Source organism: Phocoena sinus, chromosome 16 (genome assembly GCF_008692025.1).
Source record: "Phocoena sinus isolate mPhoSin1 chromosome 16, mPhoSin1.pri, whole genome shotgun sequence".
NCBI lineage: Eukaryota > Metazoa > Chordata > Mammalia > Artiodactyla > Phocoenidae > Phocoena > Phocoena sinus.
The window spans coordinates 59,067,556-59,095,504 of record NC_045778.1 but is presented as its reverse complement, the minus strand read 5'-3'; the positions used below and the strand labels follow the sequence as shown (position 1 = coordinate 59,095,504).

The 27,949-nt window shown below is 48.7% G+C and overlaps 2 protein-coding genes across 13 annotated transcripts in view; both read right to left on the bottom strand.

Annotated features, from left to right (window-relative positions):
• The window catches only part of WBP1L (WW domain binding protein 1 like), a 59,008-nt gene extending 57,369 nt beyond the window's left edge, over positions 1-1,639 (bottom strand). For 3 of the 4 annotated variants that reach the window (XM_032607338.1, XM_032607340.1, XM_032607336.1), the window contains exon 1: positions 1,447-1,639. Coding sequence is in view for 2 of the 4 variants with exons in the window: in XM_032607336.1 (XP_032463227.1) it covers positions 1,447-1,536 (90 nt within the window). In the remaining 2 variants the exon portion in view is untranslated. The remainder of the gene's footprint in view (positions 1-1,446) is intronic. The other variant, XM_032607337.1, reaches the window with a different exon arrangement.
• A 5,130-nt stretch (positions 1,640-6,769) lies between these two features.
• On the bottom strand, positions 6,770-27,898 carry SFXN2 (sideroflexin 2). 9 transcript variants are annotated; one of them, XM_032607344.1, is made up of 15 exons: positions 27,655-27,790; positions 25,498-25,629; positions 17,412-17,485; positions 16,501-16,703; positions 16,225-16,409; positions 15,926-16,096; positions 14,888-14,986; positions 13,675-13,750; positions 13,270-13,355; positions 11,909-11,969; positions 11,461-11,527; positions 10,795-10,844; positions 10,449-10,498; positions 8,856-8,903; positions 6,770-8,009 (listed from the first exon to the last, which is right to left on the bottom strand). In XM_032607344.1, the coding sequence occupies exons 5-15, from the start codon at positions 16,383-16,385 to the stop codon at positions 7,910-7,912; spliced, it is 969 nt and encodes a 322-aa protein (XP_032463235.1). In that variant the 5' UTR covers positions 16,386-16,409; positions 16,501-16,703; positions 17,412-17,485; positions 25,498-25,629; positions 27,655-27,790; the 3' UTR covers positions 6,770-7,909. The 9 variants fall into 9 exon arrangements, with proteins under 9 accessions (XP_032463235.1, XP_032463238.1, XP_032463237.1 ...); XM_032607347.1 differs by having other exon boundaries at positions 16,225-16,386; XM_032607346.1 differs by lacking the exon at positions 16,501-16,703.
• Between the last annotated feature and the right edge of the window lie 51 nt (positions 27,899-27,949).

Genomic DNA, 27,949 nt, shown 5'->3' with positions numbered 1-27,949 from the left:
ATAAAAAGGAATGAATTACATGCTACAACACGGATAAACCTTGAGAACATTATGCTAAGGGAGAGACACCAGATACAAAAGGTTAAAAAACAAAAAAAAAGCCAGATACAAAAGGTATTGTAAGATTCCATTTATATGAAATATCCTGAATAGATAAATCCATAGACATGTAAAGCAGACTGGTGGTTGCCAAGGGCTGGGGGAAGGGGGAACAGGGAGGAACTGCTTGTACAGGGTTTTCTCCCCAGGTGATAAAATGTTTTGGAACTAGACAGAGGCAGTGGTTGCTCAATATTGCGAATGCACTAAACACCACTGAATTGTTCACTTTAAAATGGTTAAACGGTTTTAAACAGTTTATGTTATATAAAGTTCATCTCACTTGAAAAATTAATGTTTTAAATACAGGATACTAATGGGCATAACATGATGCTCATAAACTCCTAGGAAAAAAGATAAAGCTTTTTGCTGGCATTCTGCTTCTACTCTTGACCACAACACAAAGTTCAAGTGCTAAGCTGTATAGAGTCTGCCATCTTGCTCTGTGTGTGTCTGTATATGCCCTTCTGAAAAGACACAGAAGGGAACAGAAACTGAAGAAAATAGAATGGTAAAGCCTTGCCAAATGCAAGGAAGGGAAAGAGGGGTGATTCCTCCTACTGCACCCCACCCAACCTGGCGCCAGGAATAACGCTCCCATTTGGGTTTCGAAATGCCAGCGACGCTAAAATCAGCACAAGCCACTTAGCAAGAAAAGCTGGGGTGCTCCATTTGCTACCCGTATTGGCATCAGCACCACCCTTTGCTCAAAACCCGGAGCTGGCCCAGATCAGCATCAGTGACCAGCTCCCCAGGCCAGCCAACCTGATAGCAAGAGCTTGTTACAGCTCAAGTGTGCCCTGCTGCTGAGCGATCCCAGTCTACTTCATCTCACTTGCCTTCCAAGAGTCCGGCCTCCAACACCAGTAAAAATGGGGCCAAGAGGCCCCTACAACTTTCCCAGGTCCAGCTTGAAATAGATATCCTCTCAGCCAGCCCCTCCTCCCTCTCAGGCCCGCTCAATAACCCACGTACCCCTACCCGCACAGACATACTCGCGGCATCGCTGCTTTGGAGACCTGCTCCACTGGAGGACACGAATGCGCCCCACATGACCCCGCTTGCGCCACTATCCAGTCACAGTCATGCCAGCCCACCTGACCTAACTGTCGTCTCAAAGGCCCCTCACTCGCTTGGCACCATGCCTCTGCCACCTCCGTGATACCAAAACCGTCACAGGTGTCCCTCAGCTAAACACCGACGCCCCCTTAGATCCTGTCCACTCCACGCATGGGTGCCCCTCTCGGGACCCCTCAACTCTTGGCAACAACATTCCTTCAGCCCCCTCCAGCCAGGCCTCGACGCCCCCCAGGCCCCAGCCTGGCCCGGACACCCCCTCCCCCTTACCTGCGGGGGTTCAGCCCTGGCTGACAGGGGGCTGGGCAGCGCCTGGAGGAGCAGGAGCGCCATGCCACCTAGGAGCCTTCTCCTCTCCATCCCCCTCCTGCTCCTGCTCCTCCGCCACGGCGCCGCCACCTCCCTCCTCCTCCTCCTCCCTCTCCTCCTCTTCCCTCTTCTTCCTTCTTCCCTTCTTTTCCTGTTTCACTCTCCCCTCCCGCTTCCGGCTCCGCTCCACCCCGCCCCAGCCCAAACGCCCTCCCAGACACTTGGATAGTTCTCCAATTCCAGCGCTTCATTGGCCCTTGCCCTTCGTCCATTGGTCAAGAAAGATGTCGATCAAATAGAAATCCCGCCCCCTCGCGAAGACGGAAAACTGGAGAAATCCAGCCAATGGAAAGTAGGAGGAACCCGGGCCATCTTGAGTGCTACGAGGCGGCGTAAATGCGTCCCGCTGCGCAGAGAGTGGCGGAAGTAGCCCTGATCAGGGGCGGGGCCACCCAAGACGTGAGTTGAAAAGTCTAATTCTGGTGCCACCATCTTGAATGTGGCGGAAGTACTAGATTTCCACAGTTTAGCAAAGAAAAGGAAAGGGGTATGGTAATCCCAAAGGGTGTTGGAAAATAAGTTACTTTTATAAAGTAACCTGGCACTCTTAAAAAAGACAACTGCAGAGACTTCCCTGGTGGTCCAGTGGTTAAGACTCCACGCTGCCAAGGCAGGGGGCCCGGTTTGATCCCTGGTCAGGGACCTAGGATCCCACGTCCTGTGTGGGTGGCACTGACAAAAAGGAAAAGGGAAAAACAAAAAAGACAACTGCAATCTAAAAAGCTTTTGATGTCTTTTGTCTTTAAGCGCAGCCCCAGTCCCAGAGTCCCTCTCTTGCTCTCAAACTGCTCAAGCAGTATCTTCGGTCACTTTGAATTCCTATAGTATCTTTACCTGAGGTACAGTGCTTTGTCACCCCAAGTTCGAGGGATGAAATTCTACTGACTCTTCCTCAGAAATAGCTCTGAAATCCACCCCCACTGCTTCAATCCATGTTCTCATTTTCTGGCCAAATACAAACGGTCTCCCTGCTGTCCTGCCAGTTGCTAATTCTTCCTTCTTGAATTTCTCTCACATGTCACAGCAGGGGTGTTCTACCACCTAAAACCAAATATTATCGTCTCAGGGCTTCCCCTCTCAAAATACTTCAACTACCTACAGGATTTATTGTCCAAACTTATCAATATGGTGGTCCTTTCTGCGTCCTCGTCCCTGTGTATTTTTTTTTCACACCTGCATACTTCTTTATCTCACCTACTGCCACTACATTTCCCACACATTCTGCTCACACCCAACAGTTAAGAGATCCCCAATGAACTGTGCTATACAATACATTTAACTTCATTTACACGTTACACATACAGTTTCCCGTTTAAAATTCCTAGTTCTCATGCCCTGGTTTCTTCTTCTGAATTCACATAACACTTATCACACAGTGTATCTAATCTACAATTTCTGCCTGCCTGACCCCTCCGACTAAATTTTTAGCTTTTTGTATGGCACACCAGGTCTTATTGATTTTTTAAACAAATCCCTACACCCTGTACACGGCCCAACCGTGAGCTCAATCAATATTGGGAAAATAAACGAACAGATGAAGAACTGCAGCAGAAAAGCCAGCTGCCTGTAGCTGCCAATTTCCCCTCAAAAACCCGCCAAAGCATTTTAGAGCCGAGCCCAGTCTAGCCCATAGCTGAACCCAAAGGAAGTTTGTTCTTGGCTTAAATGGTGGCAAAGTGGGAAACAGGTAAGAGTGAAAAAAATCGGTTCTGTCTCTGTCTTGATCCTGCTTTCCCAAGTGCTGCACAGGGTGACAAGTATTTTTGCCAGTCTTAAATTTCTTAGAATTTCATCCATTCCACAATCAAGCTCCCTAGGGGAGAATAAAAAATTGAGTACTAGGCAGGGGCCACATTATTTTCTTAGCACAGGGTCTCAATCCCAGCCTCAAGGAGTTGTAAGTCCTCTATACAAAAGCCAGGTATCACAGATAGCCAAAAAGCACATGAAAAGATGCTCAACATCATTAATTATTAGAGAAATGCAAATCAAAACTACAATGAGGGATCACCTCAGGCCGGTCAGAATGGCCATCATCAAAAAATCTACAAACTAGGGCTTCCCTGGTGGCGCAGTGGTTGAGAGTCCGCCTGCCGATACAGGGGACACGGGTTCGTGCCCCGGTCCAGGAAGATCCCACATGCCGCGGAGAGGCTGGGCCCGTGAGCCACGGCTGCTGAGCCTGCGCGTCCGGAGCCTGTGCTCCGCAACGGGAGAGGCCACGACAGTGAGAGGCCTGCGTACCGCAAAAAAAAAATCTACAAACTATAAATGCTGGAGAGGGTGTGGAGAAAAGGGAACCCTCCTACACTGTTGGTGGGAATGTAAATTGGTATAGTCATTATGGAGAACAGTAGCGAGGTTCCTTAGAAAACTAAAAATAGAACTACCATATGACCCAGCAATCCCACTACTGGGCACATACCCAAAGAAAACCATAATTTGAAAAGATATACGCACCCCAGTGTTCACTGCAGCACTATTTACAATAGCCAGGACATGGAAGCAACCTAAATGTCCATCAAACAGAGGAATGCATAAAGAAGATGCGAGATATGTATAGATAGATAGATAGATAGATATAATGGAATATTACTCAGCCATGAAAAAGAACAAAATAATGCCATTTGCAGAAACATGGATGGACCTAGAGATTGTCATACTGAGTGAAGTCAGTCAGATATGGAAAGACAAATACCATATGACATAAAAATTTAATACCCATTAATGGAAGGCAACATAATCCAAATAGCCTTCAAGTTAACATACATAATGTCAAGCAGACAGTAAAAAATTACTAGATATGTACAGAAGCAGGAAAATATTATAATCAGGAAAAATTAGTAAACATAACTGATACCAAGATGATTTAGATAAATAAATAGCTACGAATAACTTTGTCAGCTATTGAAAGTATGTAAGAATCTTGAAGGACAAGATAGATATAATAAGAAAACATCTGAGGAATCTCAGCAGAGAAAGGAAAACTAAAACAACCAAAAAAATCATTAGAAGTTCTGGAACTGAAAGTACAATAGCTGATACAAAAGAAAAAAAAAGTTCTGATGGGTTTAACACAAGAATGAAAATAAGAAAAAAAAAGTTAATGAATTTGAAGGTAGATTATTTAAATTGATTTACTTTGAAGAACAGAAAGAAAAAATTAAAAGATTGACGAACTTTACTATACCTCAGTGACTTTTGGGACAAAAACTAGGAAGAGAGCCCTCACCAGAAACCAGATTTGCTAGAACCTTGATTATGGACTTATAGCACATGAGAAAATACATGTCTCTTGTTCAAGCCACTCAAAAAAAAAAAAAATACCATATGACATCGCTTATATGTGGAATCTAAAAAAAAAGAGTACAAATGAACAGAAGGGTACAAAACAGAAGTCAATTCACAGATGTAGAAAACAAACTTATGGTTACCGGGGATAAGGGGTGGGGAGGGATAAATTGGGAGATTGGGATTGACTTGTACACACTACTATATATAAAATAGATAATAAGAACCTACTGTATAGCACAGGGAACTCTACTCAATACTCTGTAATGGCCTATATGGGAAAAGAACCTAAAAAAAGAGTGGATATATGTATATCTAAAACTGATTCACTTTGCTGTACACCTGAAACTAATGCAACACTGTAAATCAACTATACTCCAAAAAAATTAAAAATTTTTTTAAAAAGCCAGGTATCATCATCATTAGGAAACACCAATGGTTTCAATTTGGAAAACAGAAGGGAATTTTGTCCTGACTTCCTTTACCCCCTTTACCCGAGGGCTTGAACTGAGCTACTGGACAGGACAAACACTACACCCTGCTCGGTCTGGATTAGCACTTCTCACACCAAGGCATTTTAGTCACCCTAATCACTTCTTTCCACATCCCGCAGGAGCCAGATCAAAGAAAGCAGAGAGGTCTTACAAGATAGAGCTGAGATGCGGTTTGAGTGAACTATTTTTAATCTGCCTCTGAACTGCAATCACTATCTACTCCAGACTTTTCCAAAAGGGTAATTGTCTATAAAGAGAGGAGGAATGCCAGGAGGTTTAAGGAGCTGGGAGAGAAAGGAGAAGATTGTGGATTCTTGAGAGAACATCAGTTCAGAATTGCTTCCAAGCTCCGGCTAGCTCTGGTAATGTTTTTCCTATTTGCCTTTGGAAATGAGCAAAGCTTAAGGCAGATCTCCTGTCCTAAGGAAGCCAGCTCCGAGACAGACTTTTCTGCTCAGACATCAGCCAAAATTAAATTGTACACGTTACAGAATAGATGAACTTTGAAAATATTATGCTAAGTGAAAAAAGTCAGACACAGAAGGCCACGTACTGTGTGATTCCATCTACATGAAATGTCCAGAATAGGTAAATCCATAGAGACAGAAGATAAACTAGGGGTTGCAAGGGGCTGGGGGATGAGGGTAATGAGCGACTACTAGCGAGTACAGAGTTTCTTTCAGGGGTAATGAAAATATTCTGGGATTAGGGAGTAATGAGAGCTGCACAACATCGTGAGCATGCTAAGAAACACTGAATTGTACGCTTTAAAAGGATGAATTTTAGGTCACGTGAATTATATTTTAATTTTTTTTAATGGGGGAAAAATCAAATTGCAGCCAGTACCCTGACCTCAGGGAGGAGGCCCTTTCTCTTTAGAGCAGTGGTCCTTCAAAGTGGTCCCCAGACTGACAGAATCAGCATCACTGGGAAATTACCAGAAATACAAATTCACCGGCTCCATCCCAGACCCACATAATTAGAAATTCTAGGAATGAGGCCCTATAATCCATGTTTTGAGAAGCCCTCCAGGCGAACCTCATGCATGTTCTTAAGGACCATTACTCCAGAGTAGGGGAAACTCTTTGTGTAAAGGGCCAGACAGTAAGTATTTCAGGCTCTGCATGCCACATACACAGGGTCTCACATATTCTTTTTCTTTTTCACAACTTCTAAAAAATGTAAAGGCCATTCTTAGTTCCCAAACACACAAAAACAGATACCAGGCAGATTTGGACCCTTGAGCCATGGTTTGCCAACTCCCTGCCCCCCCTCCCCCGGAGCAACACACTCCCACATTGGGAGATCTCTGGAGCCTCAAGCAAAGACAGGTGGATTTTTCCTCCATAAGGGAGATGCACAGTGGCCTCGGGGCACCAGACAGGTTCCCCTTATAGTTGTGATACCCTCCTCCACGCCAAGGCCAAAGTAAAACCAGATCCTGCTTTCCATCCAGGCTTTATTAACTCAGTGTGCAGACAGTTCGCTGTGTTCTTTCAAGAAATGCATTCGATTCACAGTGATATCCTTTGATCAGTCAGTAAATTCTACTACACAAAACTCATACAGACATGGCCCCAGGTCAGCCACAACAGCCCCCTCTCCCCCAAGGGCCTGAGAAATCACCTAGAGCAGCCAGGCTGGGAGGGCGAGTGGCTGCGCTTTGCTGTGTGTCCTTTAAGGCTCTTTGGCCCTGGTTCATTTCCTCTCAGAGGCATCCAAATAAAACTTCCCTTTCCTATTCAGTACACACCAGTCTTTCTTTGGTGTTTAACCCAACGGGCTGAGGAAGGGAGGTAGCCAGGAAATTATACCCACTAACATGTGCAGTTAGTGCCTACCTACATCCTTTTTACTCGGTCAGTGGATTTATCTTTTAGACCCAGAGAAATAGAATCGGATATGATTTTAGGGGCAGGAGAACAAAGCCAGTATCAACAGGTAGGGCTTGAAGCACCACAAAACTCTGCTGCCTCACACAATGTCCTTTTTTTTTTTTGCACTAAAACTACTGGGTGCCTGAGCAAGACTCCCAGAGAACCTTTCTGACCAGGGGGCCCTGGGGAGGAGAGTGGGGAAGAGCAAAGAGGAGCCCCAAGGTGACCTGGCCTCTTCCCTCCCGCTTCCCGAAGGAGCCAGAACTACACAGGTGAAAGGTTCCCTTGCCTGAGAGCCGATGAGGAGGAAGAGAAGAGGGGCCCTTCCTCAATCCTTGCTGGAACCAGAATCCTAAAGGTTTCCTAACTTTTCCAAACGGTTTGCTTGAGTGTCACCCCCAGGTCTCAGCACCTTCTCCCTGAGGGGGTCTCAGCTCCTGGTCTCCAGGGAACAGGGGTTAGGGGAGAGCAGAGAGAAGACTTGGCCTCTCTCCCCTTGTTCACGTTTATCCCCTGGAGTCCAATAAACCCAGGTGCCTGGGTAGAAGCATGAGGCATCCTCCCACCCCCACCCTCGTCCCCCCAAATCCACCCTGGCCTACAGGCCCTGTTGGCAAAGAGGAATGAGGCACGGGAATCCACAGTGGCTAAGGAGGAGCTGGTAAATATGGGTATGGACTGGTGCTTGCTGGGGTGGGGCATTTAGAGACCCTTATTGAAGTAGACGTAAGGCACAGGTTCTCCATACTTGGCCTTGATAGTGTCCTGGAGCTCTGGTTCCAGATAGGAAACTGGCAATTCACTGAGAAGAGAGAAGGGGCTTATAAGTGTGCCACCTGGACGAGCAGCAAATTACCCTCAGATAAAATCCAACTCAGATGCCACCTGTAAGAAGCCCTTGCCCATTTTCCATCAGAATTATTAATGACCTCCGTACACTACGGTATGTTGCTTTTACTTCTATTGAGCCCTGACTTCATCTCCCTGGTGCTAAACTTCCGTCTTCTTCAAGATTACAAGCTCGGTGCTCAGAACACAGGAGATGTGTAGCAGGTGACTACGGAGCTGAGAGTACTAGGGAAAGGGAAACGGGCATCTTCTCCGTATCTATTCAAGCTATGCCTGGTCTCCTGGAGCTAGTACTCCGCCTCACCCCCACCACCCCAGTCTGATGCTTACCTTCCCTTTGCCATCATCTCTCCTCACCCACCTCCTCTGCTCTCTGCACCCACCCCCCAGGACACGCAAGGGAAGCGGAGAGGTCGAAGCCGTCCACCCTCTGGCAAACCTCAGCCAGAGTGAGTACCTACCCTCTTGTTGAATTTCAAAGACCAGATCCAGCCAGGGAGATGGATCTAGTAACTCAACCAGCAGGGACAGAAAGTCTCTTATTGTTCCCCCACCTTCTCTCCAAGGCAGCCTTTGCCCCACTGGAAGTGAGCAACTCATCCCTCTGCCCCTTGGAGCTCTGTTTCAGTTTACCATTCACCTGGGGTCAAGAGGCCCAGCATTTAGACTGACAGGTACTTGTCCTTGGACAGATGCCTCCCTGCCTGCCCCTCCCTCTCTCCTTCGGGACACCAGGCAGGTCAGGGAGACCAGGGACAGGGTGCTCAGTAAAACCAAGTGAGGAATGAACAGCTGATACCATTTCTGCGGGAACAGCCCACATGCCACTGGCACCATGAAGATGAGGCTGGAAGAAAGGAGAAACCAAAGCATTAGGGGGTGTCTGGCATCTCACAGAGCCACCCACACCCCATCGCTGAGCCCCTCAAAGGAAGGGGGAGCCGGCGCCAAAGCTCCTCTCTCTCCAACCCTTCTCCTGGTCTCTTGGTGCCTGGAGACTCACTCTAGCACAGGACAGAATCAGCCCCCCCTACACTCCCCCTCACACCCCACCCACCCATCACTCAAGCAGATGAAGGAGGTAATGGAGTCACCAGGGAGTGTGGGCAGCAGCCCTAATGACCACAGGCAATCCCTGACGTATAGGGAAAGCAGCGAGGGGCGTGAACGCAGGGTCCTGCTCCTGTAGTCACTGAATGCCCGAGCTGTTGGAGAACAGTGAGGGCAGAGCTTCTCAAACTTCACTGGGCATGCAAGGAACTCGAGGAGCTTGTTCAAGTGTGATGCTAATTCAGTAGGTCTGGGAAAGGGCTTGAGAGTCTTTATTTCTCACAAGTTCTCAGAGGATGCGGATCCAGGACCATGTTTTACAGGATTTGGGAATCTAACAGACCTAGGTTCGTGTCCCAGCTCTGCCACTTCCTAGCTGTGCAATCTTGGGCAAGTTCCCTCTGAGACGGCAGAGGGGTACTTACTCTGCACGGTTACTGTGAGGATTAAATGAGATAACATGTGTGACACATCCAGCCCATGGTAACTGTGCCCTCAGTGGGAAATCAGTTAGCAGGAGACAGCCTGGCATAATGTTAGACCTGCTAAGGATCCAACTGCAGCTCCGGCAACTACCAGCTAGAGACACGTGGGCAAGTTTCTTCATCTGCGAAAGGAGATGATGACAGTATGTACACCTCGAGGGCCGAGGGAATAGGCGGAAATATAGACGTGAAACATCAACACAGTGGCGGCACACAGAAAACATCCAATGCATGTTAGCTTTGGTTGCTGTCATTAGCCTCATGGCCTCACAAAGCATGAGTAATGCTGGGACATGTCCAGTCAAGGGCAGGCACCTAAGAACGCTGCCAGGACTCATGGTGCTTTCCTCCCGTGCGAGGCTGGGACACTTAACGGGCCCAGGCTGTGCTGTCATTTTCGATGGCTCATCTTTTTGGATGTATTGAGATATAACCGACACGTAACACTGTGTAAGTTTACCACCGGCGTGAGCTAACCCCTCTATCACATCACATAATTCATTTTGTTTTTGTGGTGGGATGATCTCATCATTTTTGTCTCTTCTCTAAAACTACTGAAGACCTAAGGTCAGAGGGGAGACCTTGGGACAGAAGGACCCCCAAGGGTTCACTTTCCACTCCAGTGTGTGCACAGTGCCAGCCTGGTGCCCTCAGAAAGAAGGGGTGAGAGCGCTCCAGAGGGGCCACAGACGTTAAAGACCGGGTGCTTTTGAAGTCAGGTAAAGGAGTACATGTTTTCCAACATGGGTGACACAAGAAGACAGATCTTGGGCACCCCACCATAGAACCCCAAACCGAGAAAATATGATACAAACACCCACCATAGAACCCCAAACCGAGAAAATATGATAACTCACAAACACCCAGACAGCAGAACCTGCAATGGGGCGTGCAGCACCTGGATTCTCTGCACAGAAACAGACGAAAGAGAGACCCACGTGGGACTTACATACTTCGAGGTGAAACCCACGCTGGTCACCCAGCTAGAAACCCGCAGGCGGGAAACCCTGGCTCTGCAGGGTGGGGACGGGGCTCTCCTTGCTCTCGGCAGACAAGGCCGAGAACTGGGCAGCCAGCGGGCACCGGGATGGGCCCTACTTGAATGAGGTGCAGGGTGGGAGCAAGAGGGAAGGGTAAGACGGTCAGGAGCCCCCAGCACGTATGTGTTCTGGGCAGGGAAGATGCAAAGGAGAATCCGCTCACCTTCATGCAGCGCAGTTTCTCCAGCCTTTCCATGATGACCGGCAGCAGGACTGGAAGAAACCAGGGGAAAGGCTGTGAGACTCCCCGCCAGATCCCTTTCCGAAGTCAGATCACAGACTAATTCTCCCTCCTTCCCCAGAAGTTCCAGAAAATACTTTTCATTTGGGAGAAGAATGGAAGACTGTAGGCATGGCCACGCCCCACCCCTCCCCCAAGTCCTGACAGAAGGTGCTTCCCAGACTCTTCAACCTGCACACCTATAAGAACAGGAGGACAAGTACCACAGGCCCAGAGCACCCTTTTCAAAACTATCTTTGAAGCAAGTTTTGTATCCTGCTCTGTAACATGCCCCTGCTGACAGCAAAACCAGGGCAGGGGACTTATTTTTCTCTACCACTGTCTCCCCAGCACCCCACACTGTGTCCAGCACACTGAAGGAACTTAAGGAATATTTGTTAAATGAAAATAACTTTCTCCACCAAATCTCTGATTAACTGACATTCCAGGAATTACAGTGTGGCTCTCCCGTGGCTCTCGGCACTCAAGCAAACCAGTTTGAGAAGCATGTCTATAGAGGCTGAGGTCCCACCCCCCACCCGAAGTGTGGTTGAGGTCTCCATCACTTGTTCCAGGGTCCCCCAGGATGGGAGGGCTTCCCCATCTTACTCATGCCAGGGGCTGCCATGGTGATCCGAGAAATAACCACTTGGGTGATGCCTATGGCCGCAGCTCTCTGAGGGCAGAAAAGAGTAAGTTGTCAGGAATGAGCTTATCCAGTATCCATAGGCTGCACCAGAGGGCTGGGTCAGGGTCAGGATCAGGGTCAAGGCCAAGTCTGAGCTGGTAAAGAGGAAGGGATGGACCTGTCAGGGGTTGAGCGACCTCACCTGACCCTCTCCCACCCAGCCACATTTTTATGGCTTCAGGACCAGAAAGGATGGAGAAAAGACATGAACAGAGATATGAAGGGAAAATCGATGGGGAAGGAGGATGGAGTCAGGGAGAAGTTTTCTCAACCCTATAGTAGAGCCCAGGCCTGCTCTGACCACGAAGAACAGGACAGGGTCTGAGAGGGAACTCCCTCCTCCCACCCCAAAGGCAGCCCTCTGCTCACCCGGGAATGACCAATCTCATTGTGGTTCCTGTCCTTCACGCAGATGCCCTGGATGAGTTCCCTAAACACAGACAGGAGGTGCTGGATATGGGAAAGGGGTGCTGGAAGCCTGCCAGCGATGTGACACACCAGGGGACCAAGGCCAGGGCACTCAAGCTCTAGGAAGCCACCTCCTGCAGCTGGCCCTTGGAGCGCCCTTCCCCACTCCAGAGAGTGGTATCCAGCCGTGACCTAGGGCAGAGGCTCAGAGAGCTAGCACTGGGCCCCAACGGCCTAGGCTGAATCCGGAAACTGCAGAGCAAGTGTATGAACTTGAGCAAGTTCCCTAGTCCTTCTAAAGACACAGTTATCCACATTTGCAAAATGGGGATAATCATGGCACCCACTTCATCGGACTTGGTGAGGATTAAACAAGATAATGCCTGCAAAGTGCTAAGTCCAGTGCCTGACACAGTGACTGCTCCCAAACAGGAGCTGTTGGTCTCAGGCCAGTGCTTCACTGCACTCCATCCAAGACCAGGTGGGTGGTGGGGACTCATTCATTCACTGGAAGGAGCAACTGGATGGGGGTGGGGGGGGGAAAGAGGAGGTGAGCAGTGTGCATGCAGGACTACTCTGGGGTGTGCTCTTTCTAAGGGCAGCTGTGATCACTTTCCATTTGCTACTAATCCCAAGAAAACGTGCCTTATAGATACTGGTGATGACGAGGAAGGCACTGATGGAAACAGGGGCAGCAGTAGCTAACGCTTAATGCAGCATTTTCTTACAGTCCAGGCGCTATTTGGGGCGCTTTACCTCTACTCTACTACATCATTAAATTTTATAACAGAGGAACATCTATACTTTCTCTAGTCAAGAAACAAGAGCTGTGAGACACAGCAGGTTTCTCCTTTCACCTTTCCTGCTGTGACGCTTACAGCCTGGTGCCTGGAAAACATCTATCTGCCCCTCTGGCTTCCTCAAAGCTTCTTGGTTCTGTTCTATCTTTGGACACCTCGCTCTGCTGCATTTCATTCTGTAAGACATTCCCCAGGGCTTTGGAAGTAGGCCGAGTCCACAACTTAAAGACAGTTGCAGTTGAAAGGACACGAGCTGGTGCCAAACCCCACAGGTCCTCGCTAACGCCCCACCCCTGCTCCCCATCACCCACAACACACATCACAGATGAAACCTAAGTCACCCGCCACTCCTGCAGCCATCACTGTTGGAGCCGCCAGTCCTCAGGGAACTTTCAGAAGCGCAGCTCGGCTGCCCTCCCCACACCCACCTCAGCCCCAATGAGCCCCCCACTGCCTTGGTTTCTTGCCCATCCCCTGCTAGCCTCACGGTCTGTAGGGAGGAAAAGGGATCCCTGTACTCACTGCTGTCGCATCATTGGGATGTTGACACAGTTAGCCGCAGCCACAGCGGCAAAGGGCACCCAGCGGCCCACCAGGGGCGGGGCTCTCTGTGGGAGAAGAGAACAATGGGAGTAGGTCAGGCTCCCTGGAGATGGGGGTGGAAGGGGCTTCAGGGAGACAGAGCAAGAAATCAGCCCTCGCTACTGCCACGCATCCTGACACTCAGTCGGGGAACCCAAACTCCCTCAAAGGCCCGAGATAGACCAAATGGGCGCAGCCCTGCTGAATTTCCCACTACTTGGCTGGGCTCTGGCCAAACCCAACTCATCCAGACCGGAAACGGTCCCTGCCTGGTAAAAAAAAGTTTTCCCTAGGACTTTGCTGCCGCCTAGTGGCCACCATGCCCACAGCAACCCTCGACGGTACCTTTGTCAACGTGTTCATGCCCACAGCAGTGGCCACTGCAGCGGTTGTGGCAGTGACGTAGGAAACGGCCATCTGCCTAGTGGAGGAGAGAAGATGTTTGGGAGCGGGGACCCTAGCTGGCTGAGGGCAGGACGATTGCTTGAGTGATAAAGGCTAGAAATGTGGCTTCATGCCTGAGAAGCTCATGTGATCTGTCCCCAGCATCACCTTGTGATCTCCCCCCAACTCACTCAGCTGCTCCAGTCCCCTTGGCCTCCTTTCAGTACTTTAAACACACCAAATGCCTTCCTGCTCAGAACCTTTGCATGTTGCTGCTCCCTATCCCGGGAACTCTTCCCTGGGCTCTTGCATGGCTAAATCCTTATCTTTCAAAACTCAGCTGAAATGCCAGCTCTGCGGAAAGGACTTCCCTGAACAGCCTGTCTACACAGATGCCCCTCTGCTGTTCTCTGTCTTGTTATCTATTTATTTCCTTAATGGCAGCAGTCACAGTCTGAGATTATTACGCTTGTTTTCCTTTTTTTATTTTTTTGGCTGCGCCACGCAGCATGTGGGATTCGGGATCTTAGTTCCCTGACCAGGGATCAAACCTGTGCCCCCTGCACTGGGAGCGTGGAGTCCTAACCACTGGACCACTACGGAAGTCCCTATGCTTGTTTTCTTAAAAGACCTTCAACTCTAGGGCTTCCCTGGTGGCGCAGTGGTTGAGAGTCCGCCTGCCAATGCAGGGGACACGGGTTCGTGCCCCAGTCTAGGAAGATCTCACATGCCGTGGAGCGGCTGGGGCCGTGAGCCATGGCCGCTGAGCCTGCGCGTCCCGCAGTGGGAGAGGCCACAACAGTGAGAGGCCCGCGTACCGCAAAAAAAAAAAAAAAAGACCTTCAACTCTAGAGAGCACACGTCTTACTCAAATGTATCCCTGGCACCTAGAACCATGCCCAGCACCTAATACACACTCAAGAAATATTTGTAGAATGAATGAATGAATGAGTGAATGAATGAATGTTGAATTGGTCTAGGAAGAAGATACTCTCCTAGTCAGCCTAATACTTCCAAACCCTGAAAAGGGAGACCTGGTCACTTGCCCAGGGCAGGTCCCACCCAGGGAGGACTGATGGCCCGTGAACCCTTTAGAAGGGCTGTTCCCCTGGAGGCAAGAGGACAGCCACCTGCTCCAGGCCCACATGGACGGCCTGGGGTTCAGGTCTCCTACCTGACCGACGTGGGGGAAGCTGCATTCCTGTTGGTGTAGTTGACTAAGGCATTGAAGGACTGGTTCACCCACTGCCAGAAGATCACTGCCGGTATCGTCCTACCAGGAGGGGGGCCCGGAGAGGCAGAGAGGAGGATGGAAAGAGGGTTTGGGGCACACCAGTCAAACCACATTACCTGCCGCTCCCCAAGCTGTTCCCATGCTGCTTCATGCAGCTGGGCTCTTTTGCACAGGCTGTCCCTCTGACTGGAGCATCCACACCCCCTAACCTTTCCATACATGGCTGAATCCTGCTCTGTTGAGAGATCTCTTCTTCCTTGGAACCTTCCCAACCCTTCCCCTGCCCTTCCTGAGACACAGTTAGTCATTCTATGCTCTCTGCTCCCACCACCCCATATTCTACCTCTAACCTACCACTTGGCAAGCTGGATGGTAACTATTTACTTCTTGGTCTCAACAAAATTGGGCACCCCTTGAAGGGAGGGACTGAAGTCTTTATACTCCCCACACCTGGCCCAAGGCCTGGCTCAACAACTGGGTAACTGAATGTGTGGGGGAGAGAGGGGGGAGAGGGAAGAGAGAAAGGGGGAACAACAGAGAAAGTTTCTCTCCCCAACTGGGCTGAAAGGGTATCCCAATATTTTTACTTGGATATTACATTATAAAAATACATTAAATTCATTGTTGAATAAGTACTTTTTAAAGAGGGAATTAGAATAGCTCATCCGTTGAGCACTCTTGAGAGGCCTGCCTCAGTTTATACAGCCAGGCACCACTACTTCCTGGCTGTGTGAACTTGGACAAGTCATATAACCTCTCCAGAACCTCAGCTCTCCACCTATAAAATGGAGATGAAAATAGTACCTCTCTGTAGGGTTGTTGAGGTTAAATGAGGTGATAACATGCAAAGAATTTAACACAGTGCCTGGGAGCTGGTCAGGGATCCATAAAGACGGCTATTACTGTCATCCTAGTACGGCTCCCTGCCTAACAGGTCCACGCGGCTGCACCTGGCGCTGCCTTGCTCCCGGGTCGCACCTGTAGAACTGGAGCATGAAGCCCGTGATGATCATGCCCCCAGGAACCTGGAAGGACATCCGCCCAATGACGTTCATCTTGTCCCCGGTGTCAGGGTGGAAGGCCGAGTCGTACAGCTTCTTGGCATAGAGCAGCTGCTCCACTCGCATGCCTGGGGGCACAGTCCCCATCCTGCCACCAAGGACCACAGGCGGTGTTACCTCCTGACCCCTGGCCCCTCGTCTTCCGTTTCCACCTCGTCCCTAGGGCACCCACCGACGTCGCCCCAGTGCCCCCAGCCCCCTCCCCTAACCGCTCACCTGCTCTTCTCCACCATCACTTTGGCCCAGTCCAGCTCCCGCTCTGGTACCAGGACGGTGCGGGGGTCCGTGACATTGAAGAAATGCTTCACCCGCCCTACGAAAGTGCACTGGTCCCAACGGGGGGCATCGATATTAAAGCCAGACAGGTCAGCCTCCATCCTGCTCACACATAAAACTGTGGACTTCAGGAACAGAGGAAAAATGAAGATTGCCCTCAAAGCCTGCCCTGGAGGCCCTTAGCACCTCCCGCTATGGTAGACTGACGGCTCTCACCAGCCGCTAGCGTCATCTGACTCAGCTCAGGAAGGGTCCAGTGAATGGTCACCAGTCTGAGCAACTGGGCACCAACATGTGTTTCCTGAGTGCCTGCTGGTGGCCAGCCTGGTGCTTGATCATGCTGTGGGCGAGGCTGGGAAAAGGGACAGTACAGGGCCTGTCCTTGGGGAGCTGAGTCTGACTGGGGAGCAAGAGCCCACCTGTGGAACAACAGATAATACATACAGCAACAATAAGCACGGGAGATGAGAGGAAGCTGAGAAGGGGGGACACAAAGATCAAGGGGGGCTTCCCAGAAGAGGTGGAATGTGAGTGAAGCCCCAGAAGGTAGGACAGATCTATCTGAAGGAGGAAGAGGCGTGGGATCACACTGAAAGTAGAAACAATCACTGATAAAGATGGAGAGGACAATGGCATGATCACCTTCAATTCAGTGCGGGGGGGGCGGGGAGGGTGCATGCCGGCCCTATGAGAGATCCCGGGCCATGGCTGTCGCCCTCAAGGCGGTGCAGAACAGGAGAGAGACAAGTAAGTCGACAAGGACAGTAGTGTGACAATGCTGCTGATGGACACGGGGAGCAGCAGAAAGCCAGAGAAGAGGTACTAAAACTGAGGTGACTGCATCTCCTGGTTTGCCGGGGCTTGTTGTCCTGTGGTAATTATTAAAAGCACCCCCGCAACCTCAAAAGTGTCCCGGGTTGGATGATAAATTATAAGATCACCTTATCTAAAATGGATGAGGGATTCTGAACATGCTTTGTGAGAACAAGAAATAAACAATGTTTTGAAGGATGCATGAAAGTCAGATGGATGGAGGAAAGGTACCCCAGGCAAGAAGAAGAGCCAGTGTTTAAAGCACACAGTGCACGTGGGGACCTGATGATGATGGTGGCAACACTAACACTTACTGAGCTCCTACTTGATGCTACACACTCTGCTTGGTGCCTGACGTGCGTTTTCTGAATTCGTCTTCACCCTAACCCTATAAGATAGAGATACTCTTATGTTTAATGCCATTTTATAGATGAGAAAACCAAGGCACAGGTAAGTAACTTTGCCAAGTCACACAAGCACTTGCCAATAACAGAGCCAGGATTTTAATTCAGCCTGACTAACTTCAGAACCCCTGCCTATAATTAGGTTCTGGAATCCATGACTTGAAAAACTAAGGCGGGTCTGACACATGAGGAGCTTGGAAATGGTCACTCCTGTCCTCACAACAAAAAGAAGCTGAACAAACTGAAAACCCACAGCTCTTCTTAGAACCACCAGAGAATTGTGGTCACAGGGCAAACAACTGCCCCCGAACTTGGAGAGACAGGCAGGTACAGAGAATCACAGCTTAGTGGGAACAGAAGCCCACCCCTTGGGGCAAGTACCATAGGAAACTTAAACTGTGATTGACAAATTGCTGGAAGTTCAGTGTGGACAAGCTTGAGAGTTAAAAATTCCAGGGGGATTCAATCTTTGGTGGCGGTGTGGAGAGACACACTTTTGTGAGTTTTACCTCCAGGAGCCCACCAGGTTCTCAGGCTGAAGATCAGAGAAAAATTCCTTAGTGCTTCGGGCAGGGAGATGGGAAAAGTGGCCATTCTGAAGTAGACCCAGAGGCCTCTGCGATTTTTAACAAGGCCTGCCCTCAAAGGAGCCTAGCCTGTTTCACCAGAGCCTAACTACCTTGGGTCTCACCAGAACCTAACTGACTTCGGGGAAGAGAAACACCCAACTCCACCCCTTCTAGCTTTCCTATCTCACCTAAAGGGAGTAAGGGGAACCTGAGAAGGACTTGTGAAGGTCCAGGGGCACCTAATCCCAGGACTATAGAACACTCCCCCTCCCCTCACACTGTTGGTGGTATAGGGCTCCCGTATAATAACAGGGAGAACTGACGAACAACAGAACGAACCGCGAGTCTCAGACCTTATTTAAGAAGAGGTGTCTAGAAACCCAAAGACAACAGGGGAGACAAAAACAAGGACACCAGAGGAAATTTAACTTTTGACCCCTACAGCTTTAGCAAACAGTAATCACAACCTAACTCCTTGCCAGAAAAAAGTAAAACCTCACACACATCTGGCTTTCAACAAAAAAGGACAAGACAACCTAAAAGGCAAAAAAAAACAAAACAAAACAAACAAACAAAACCCCACCGTTTGAAGAGACAGAGCAAGCAAGCATCAGAACCAGATGACAGAGACTTTGGAATTATCAAACCAGGAATTTTAAATAACTATGATTAATCTGCTAAGGACTCCAATGGGAAAGTGGGCAACATGAATGAACAGACAGATGATGGAAGCAGAGAGATGGACACTCTAAGAAAGAACCAAAAGGAAATGTCAGAAACTAAAAATACTGTAACAAATGAAAGTGCCTTTGATGGGCTCATCAGTAGGCTTGACATGGCCAGGGAAAGAATCAGTGAGCCTGAATATGTGTCAACAGAAAATTCCCAAGACTTCCCTGGTGGCACAGTGGATAGAGCTCTGCGCTCCCAATGCAGGGGGCCCAGGTTCGATCCCTGGTCAGGGAACTAGATCCCACATGCATGCCACAACTAGGGAGCCCGTAAGCCGCAACTAAGGAGCCCACGAGCTGCAACTAAGACCTAGCACAACCAAATAAATAAATACATACATAAATATGAAAAAAAAAAGAAAAGAAAATTCCCAAACTGAAAAGTAAAGAGAAAAAAAGAATTTATAAAAAAACAATAGAATATCCAAGAACCTTGGGACAATTACATAAGTTGCAACATACATATAAGAGGAATACCAGAAGGAGAGGAGGAAAAGGAACAGAAGAAATATTTGAAGTGATAATGACTGAGAATTTTCCAAAATTAATGACAGAAACGAAACTAGAGACCCAGGAGGCTCAGAGAACATCAAGCAGGACAACTATCAGAAAATCTGCACCCAGGCATATTATATCCAAACTGCAGAAAATCAGGAAAGAAGCCAGGGTTTCCCTGGTGGTTCAGTGGTTGAGAGCCTGCCTGCCGATGCAGGGGACACGGGTTCGTGCCTCGGTCCGGGAAGATCCCACATGCTGCGGAGCAGCTGGGCCCATGAGCCATGGCTGCTGAGCCTGCACATCCGGAGCCTGCGTGTCCGGAGCCTGTGCTCCACAACGGGAGAGGCCACAACAGTGAGAGGCCCGCATACCGAAAAAAAAAAAAAACAGCTATGGCTTTTGAACTTTTGCCTGAAAATTTCAGGAAGCCATTAAAAGATTTCAAGAAGAGGGACAAGGTGAGATGTGTAGTTTAGAAAGAACAATCTGGGGACTTCCCTGGTGGTGCAATGGTTAAGAATCCACCTGCCAATGCAGGGGACATGGATTCAAGCCCTGGTCGGGGAAGAACCCACATGCTGCGGAGTAGCTAAGCCCGTGTGCCACAACTACTGAGCGTGCGCTCTAGAGCCCACAAGGCACAAGTGCTGAGCCTGTGTGCCACAACTACTGAAGCCCACGCACCTAGAGCCTGTGCTCCTCAACAAGAGAAGCCACAGCAATGAGAAGCCCGCGCACCACAGCAGAGTAGCCCCCGTTCGCCACAACTAGAGAAAGCCCGCGCACAGCAACGAAGACCCAATGCAGCCAAAAATAAATAAATAAATTTACTAAAAAAAAAGAAAGAACAATCTGGGAAATCATATGAAAGCAAATAGGGTATGGCAGGACCTCACAGGATGCAGATACTAGCTGGAAGCGAACCCCCAACAATCCACACAAGAAGTGGGGCTCAAATGAACCCAGATGCACCAGAACTGGGAGGAGGATCAAAAGAAGAGAAGCTTTTAAAGCAGCAGAATCTGAAGATTTGCTATGTGATAGGGTATAGGAGGAATATTCTATCAGTCAGGGCTCAACCACAGAAACAAAACCAATAGGAGATTTTCTATCTATCCATCTACCCATCAATCTATCTACCCACCTACCTCCCTCCTGGAATCTCTAACCTCAGGGTGGCGGGGGCCCAGCCCTTTTTTTTTTTTTTTTTTTTTTTTTTTTTTTGTGGTACGCGGGCCTCTCACTGTTCTGGCCTCTCCCATTGCGGAGCACAGGCTCCGGACTCGCAGGCTCAGCGGCCATGGCTCACGGGTCCAGCCGCTCTGCGGCACGTGGGACCTTCCCAGACCGGGGCATGAACCCGTGTCCCCTGCATCGGCAGGCGGACTCTCAACCACTGCGCCACCAGGGAAGCCCCCCAGCCCTTTTTTAAAGGGATTCCATCTGATTAGGTCAGGCCACCCAGGATAATCTCCCTTTAGATTAACTCAAAGCCAACCACTTAGGGATTTTAATTACATTTGCAAAATCCCTTCACCACGGTACCTAAATCAGTGTTTGGTCTAATAACTAAAAGAAAGTGTGTGTTTGTTACAAATTGGCTGCTTCTCCCTCAGAGGCCCATCCAACTGGAAATATAGCAGAGAGGGGGTCCTGGGGAGTTTCTCTGGCCTAGCCCAGTTGACCCATCACAAATACCTAGAGTGATGCCAGGGTTTCTGACTGGGGCAATAACGTGCTGAGACAGAATATAGAAAAATAGGCTTTAAGGGAGAAAACAGTGAGTTTGACTTTCCTTGTGTTGAGTTTCAAGTGCTATGAGACCTTCTCAAACACAAGAGGCTGCCATCTGTCTCAGTCCCTTTGTAAATACTAGTCCAGGGTGCTATTCCTTCCCCTCTTCACTAAATAACACCTGCTCATCCTTTTTTTTTTTTTCTTTTTAAGGAATAATTTTCAGATTTACTGCTATATCTTCTACTACTATGTCATTTGTCTTTTTTTTCTCGAAAAAAAAATCACCTGAGGATTTTCCACATATATTGAATTACACGTTCGCAGGCACAGCTTGAGCAAGATTTAAAAAGCTACCCTCTTCAAAGTTTGCTGCCCACTGAAGGGCTGGCAGGCAGGAAACTGGATGTGCTGGAATGCTGACTTGGAGGACTGACAAAATTCGCCAGGAAGCCACTGAGATTCTGGGAAGCTGCTCACAGGGATGCTGAGGGAACTCAATGGGAAGACACCCACATGGGTGCTGCTGAAACTCACTGGGAAGCTGCCTGGTGGGGTGCTGTTGAAACTTGATAATAGGCAAGCACCCAGACACCCGGAAGACTACCCCTTCCTCATCAGTGTTCCCCTGGCACCCTCTACTGGTAGAGCTTAAAATCATCTCAGAGGGCAAAGGAAAAATGTTTACAACACCAAGTATCATAAAACAGGGCAAAGAAGGGTAGATTTGGAGCTAAGGACCAATAACCTATCTGGCACTTACTTTTTTCGTTTAACATCTTAGAGAATTCTCCATTTGAGATATACAACTCTATCATTCTTTTTAGTGATTATATAATATTCCATGTGCCTTAATTTCATTATTTGATAGACATTTGGGTTATTTTCAGTTTTTCACTGCTATGGTGAGCACCCTTACACACATCACTTTATGTATATGGCAACTGTATCTTTTTTTTAATGCTGTCTTTTTAAATAAAATTTATTTTGGGTTGTGTTGGGTCTTCGTTGCTGTGCGAGGGCTTTCTCCAGTTGCAGCAAGCAGGGGCTACTCTTCGTTGTGGTGCATGGGCTTCTCATTGCTGTGGCTTCTCTTGTTGCGGAGCACGGGCTCTAGGCACGCAGGCTTCAGTAGCTGCAGCACTTGGGCTGGGTAGCTGCGGCACACAGGCCCTAGAGCACAGGCTCAGTAGTTGTGGCGCACGGGCTTAGTTGCCCCGTGGCATGTAAGATCTTCCCGGACCAAGGCTCGAACCCATGTCCCCTGCATTGGCAGGCGGATTCTTAACCACTGAGCCACCAGGGAAGTCCCCATGGCAACTATATCTTTAGGATTGATTTCTAGAAGTGGAATTGCTGGATCAAAGGATATACATGTTTTAAATTAAGTCTTTATAATACAAACTGATTTTTCACGAGTTGTGTAAGATAATGCTGCTTTAGTCAAACTTTCACCAAAATGGGTATTATAAATCTTTTCTTTGTTTGCCAATTTGATGGGGAGAAACAATATTGTTGTTTTAATTTGTATTTTCTTTTTTTAATTAAAAAAAAGTTTTTTTTTTTGGCTGCGCCATGCAGCATAATGGATCTCAGTTCCCCAACCAGGGATCAAACCTGTGTCCCCTGCAGTAGAAGTGTGGAGTCTTAACCACTGGACTGCCAGAGAAGCCCCTAATTTGTATTTTCTTGATTCTTAATGAGATTAAGCATCTTTTCATATGTTTTTGGCCATTTGTTTTTCTCATTCTGAAAACATTGTCTTTTTAAATTACAGAAGTCATTTTTGTAATAATTCAGTGCCAAAGTATATAAAGTGAAAATGATAGTGGTTAACATGTTAAAAAAAAATAGCTATCTTCTTGAGTTATACAATCATCTAAATCCAAAAGCACTCACAGACTTGAGCAAACAAAGCCAGTGTTTCATATTAGGGAAAGGAAACATATCGCTGATGGAAGCTGCAGACCTAGTAAAAAATAAATGTTTTATACTAAGTAGTAGAATGAAAGGAAACTTCCACCCAAGACTACTACCTCAATAAAGACCCATGGGTTATTACGGCTGCAAAGGAAGTTCACCTCAGAATAAACGGCAGCCTTAAAAGCAGGTGCATTAGCAAATAATTTCAAGGGCTCCCCCCCCCAAAAATAGTAGCCTTTTGCTCTGCAGAGACAGTCTGAGTGACCTGCAAGGAAGCACCTACCTGTCCTTCATATCTTCGCTCACACCTCCTTTCCTCAGAGTATCCTCTGAAGGACCCCCTTCCTCCCTCCCATGCAACTAGATCCGCTGCTCTGCTATAAGCCCTCTTGGCTCCGTACTTTTCACTCAGAGCCATGCCAGTCTGTCATGATACTCTGTGGTTTTACATTAATGCCCACCTTCCCCCACTAGGCCATAAGCTCCCTGAAGCCAGGAGTTGCGTACATTTTGCTCACCACCGTTGCCTCAACGCCTAGCACAAGAATTCGAGTATTTGCTAAAAAAGAGGTCCAGTTGGTCAGCAATTGGATATTTAGGCTTAAAACCCAGCATGGAGATCTGGGTTAGGAGTAAAACAGTGAGGGAGCAGCACGGGGGTGGCGGGTAGTTTAAGATAAAGTTTTCCAAGGAGAATACACAGACTGGGAAGAGCAGCGATCCAAGGACATACCCTGAAAAACCACTATATTTAAGAGGTAACCCAACAAAAAGATGAGAAAGAACAACCAGAGAGGTGTGGCAGGCAGGAGAAGCCAACAGATGAGGCAGAGCGAGAGAGGCGATCAAGTTTTAGATTGTCTGTTAGGATGGGAGAGACTTTGGCAAGCTGATGGCTCAGGGTGAGCCACTTCCCCAGGAGGGAGGAGAGGCCCACTGCAGTGGTTCCGCAGCACCCCTGGGGGGCCCTGGCTCCGTGACTCAGTGGCAACCTCTCGGGGCAAGTCAGACGGCCCACAGCAAGAGCCCACTGCCAGGACTCTGGCTTCCCCCTCTCACACCCCACCACAGAGCCCACGAGAAAGCTCTTGGCTCTGCCCTTTGGGGACAGGCTGACTCGGCTCCTGCAGGCTGGTCCAAAGACCAAAGACATTTCACCCAGTCCCAACTGAAGCCAGGGGTGGGAGGAGGGGAAAGAGTTCACCTCCCTTCACTCTACAGAAAGGAAAAGGAGTTGGCCTTGGCTTACAGAGACCCACACTCCCACCGGATACAGACAGTCCCAAATGCTATGCCTCCCCCTCAACACACACACACACACACACACACACCTCAGCCAACCCTCTCCACCCTCAACCCAACAATCCAACATTGGAAAGTCCTCTGACTTTCACAATGGAAGCATTTCTACCATGAGGGGGTAATCATTTGCTAAATCATGCAAGAACCTTTGCCTTCATTACCAAGGTCAGGATAGGAACTGCCCAGTCCTGTCTTATGTAAAACATACAGGGAAAAAAATCTAAATTCTATGTCTCAACTTTTCCCCCCACGCATTGGCCCCCAATGGGGGCAGTTCCGTGACTCCTTCAGGGCAAACTCAAGCCCTTCTGTCACATACTCCCATAGCATCCTGTCCTCCTTTGAAGCAAGCTGGGTTTTTGTAATTGTCACTTTCTTGTTATTTACAGTTATCAGTGTAAAATTTGCCTCCCCTAACAGACTATAAGGTTCACGCTATAGCCCTCATCTGCCCTCTAAAAGCACTTACTGCCTGCCTGAAATACATTCCAACTTATTCTTGGGTTCTCTGGGCAACAAGGATGTCCCCCTCTTTTTTTTTTTTGTCAAACTAAGAACCTGCCTCGGTTACAGAAGCTTTCTTTCACGAAGCTGCAAATTGTCTACCCCTCCTATACTGAGTCCTACTGGTCTTAAGTTTTCTTCAACAGTTATGATCCCTCTTCCTACATGAACCATATCTAATACTTCCTAAAAAGGTGACTATTACATCCAGGGTTCCGCTACAGGGAACAGGGGGAGGTGGAAATCAAACAGGTGACTAACCAATACCTCCCTTTCCTTCCAGGATTAGAGAACGTCACGGCTCAAAGACATTAGGGATCTCAGCTTACAGATGAGGAAACGGATGCCTAGGAAGGTTCACATGGATTGAGCCAGCATGGTGAGCATTTGTGGCACATGTGGTCCTGCACTGTGGCAGATATAAATGTGAATAGGAAACAGATCCAGTTCTGTTTATCCAAAGATCTGACAACAGCTAGGGCCATATTTTCCCAAGGTTACAAGGCTTAGACAGGAATTCCCTAGAGGTCCAGTGGTTAGGACTCTGCCCTTCACTGCTGAGGGTACGGTGCCAAAAAAAAAAAAAAAAAGATCACAGGTTACAAGGCTTAGGGTCACCTAGATAGGTCCTCTATCCACTACAGGGTGCTTGTCTCGAGAAAGAGAGAGAGAAAGAGAAAGAAAGAGAGGGAGGGAAGAAGGGAAAAGATTAAAAAAATGATATAACCTACTTACCTCTCCTAAAGTAATGCTCGTTCTTCCAGGGAGAGCTGATTTTCTCTGGCAGACAGTATCAGAGTCTGGAAAACAGGCTTCCGAACCTCTTCTGTTGTATCCTTTTGCAAGTGTGGGGGAAGTACCCAAGATCTTCCCATTTGAAACCCCAGGTAGGGAGAAAAACAAAATGTCATCGCTTGTACTCCCATCAGAGGAAGATGGGAGTCAAAGACTCAAGAAGTTCAGACACAGGACTTCCCTAGTGGAGCAGTGATTAAGAATCCGCCTGCCAATGCAGGGGACACGGTTCGAGCCCTGGTCCAGGAAGATCCCACATGCCGTGGAGCAGCTAAGCCCGTGCACCACAACTACCGAGCCTGCGCTCTAGAGCCTGCGAGCCACAACTACTGAGCCCACGTGCCACATCTACTGAAGCCCGAGCACCTAGAGCCCGTGCTCCGTAACAAGGGAAGCCACTGCAATGAGAAGCCTGCGCACTGCAATGAGAGTAGCCCCCACTCGCCACAACTAGAGAAAGCCCGTGCACAGCGACAAAGACCCAACGCAGCCCAAAAAAATAAATAAAAGAAGTTCAGACACAAAGACCACTGAGATGGCGAGGGCTGGTGTCAAGGCTGCCTAGAGCAAGTTGGAGAATGAGACTAATAATTAAACCAGCAGACCCTGGTAGTATATACTTTTGTACAATCATGTGACTCCGAGGCAACCATGATGTTAGACACCAGGCAACTTAGAAAGAGAAGTCTGCTTTGCCTCTTTCACAAAAGAACCAACAGGCTAGAGATGGGTGGATTGAAAAGAGTACATACTCTGAATTAACCATTCACCTTGCACCTCCTTAGTCAAGGTTCTGAACTGAGTTTTCTCTCCAAGCATCTGATGCAGGTATGCAGGTAGCAGATGTTTTTAAAAATACTTTACTTGAATGCATAAAAAGCTAAGGACCATTCAGGGAAAATCTGCCTTCATTCCAATGATCTTAACTAGGCTGAAAAGGCTGCTGTTCATAAAAGCAGCAAAGCCCAAAACTTGGATGAAGCTATTAACAACAGCTAAGCCATGGGACCTCCCTGGCGGTCCAGTGGTTAAGACTCCCTGCTTCCACTGCAGGGATCACTGGTTCGATCCCTGGTCAGGGAACTAAGATCCCGTATGACGTTCCTCGCGGCCAAAAAATAAAAAAGTAAAAACTAAGCCCCATATAGCACTTCCTAAGTGCCAGGTAATGTTCTATGTACTTGACATATAATAATCCTCACAAGAACCCAATGAGGTAGGTAAGAGGCACATACACACACACATCTGTAAACCTCCAGGTGTATCATCCATGCCCACACTTTATCTGCTCTTAAAAACTTCTGGATTTACATCTCAGGTATAAACCATTCTGTTCCTCCAACATGGACAATACAATATGGTGTTTAATAATTCCTCAAGAGTCAGAAAGTACTAGGTTCAAGTCCCCACTCTTATCGCTTAAAATAACCAGTTTCTAGGGCTGTGAGAATGAAATGGAATCTTGTATGAAAAGCATTTCACTAGGAAGGATGTAATTTCCATGGGGGCAGATTTAGCCCCCTGCTGTGTCTCCAGGATCTGGAATAGGACCTGGCACAAATGTTATAACTCTTCTTTCTGTCCTCTGCACGGGGAAGTGGTAGAAGGTAGCACCCAGAATCCCTCCCACTGTTTCTTGCCTGTAAGTGCAGGCCCCTTTTTGCCTCCTCCGGGGCTGCAGACGGCGCACCGACCGGTCCAACGTAGATCAACGAAACTATCCTTCCCAAAACGTCTTTCATCCCCGCTATCAGCTCACCCCAGCCCTCAGGGCCAGTCCTCAAGCGGCTTCTTGCCTTCCGACAGGCAGCCTCCCACCACCAGGAGTCCTCCAGCCCGGATTCTAACACAGGTGTGTGGAGATGGGTGCGCAACCCATGACTCCCCCGCCCCTCAGCCCGGCACACGAAGGTGCTGGGGGCCGTAAAGGAGAGGTCCACAGGTAGACCCTTCTCTTGCCACGTGGCTTCCGCAGGTGGAAGCCCAGCCCGCGCTGCAGCCCCTCCTGGGCAGAGTCAGGACAGAAATGCAAGCTCCCTCCGGGATGTGGGGACTGGACGTATATGTGGCAGGCGGACTCCTCCCAAGACCCCTTACCTGGTCCCGGGAGGAACGCACTGAGACAACTGCTACCAGATGCACCCCGCGTTGGCAGCTTGGCCAGGGTGCACTTCTGGCTTCAGCCCGGGAACCGCCCCTCACCCCGCCCCCACACCTCTCCTTCTGGACCAATCACAGGCCGGGTGGCCCCCGCCAGCCACGTGGGCGAGTTTTCACCATTCCCTGGGTCTTCACCAGCCTGCCACAGCCTCCAGCCGCTCCAGCAGCCCGCCTGCGCAGTGGGAGGGCACATTGGCGCGCTTGCGCACTTTGGGAAAAGAGGAGCTGGACC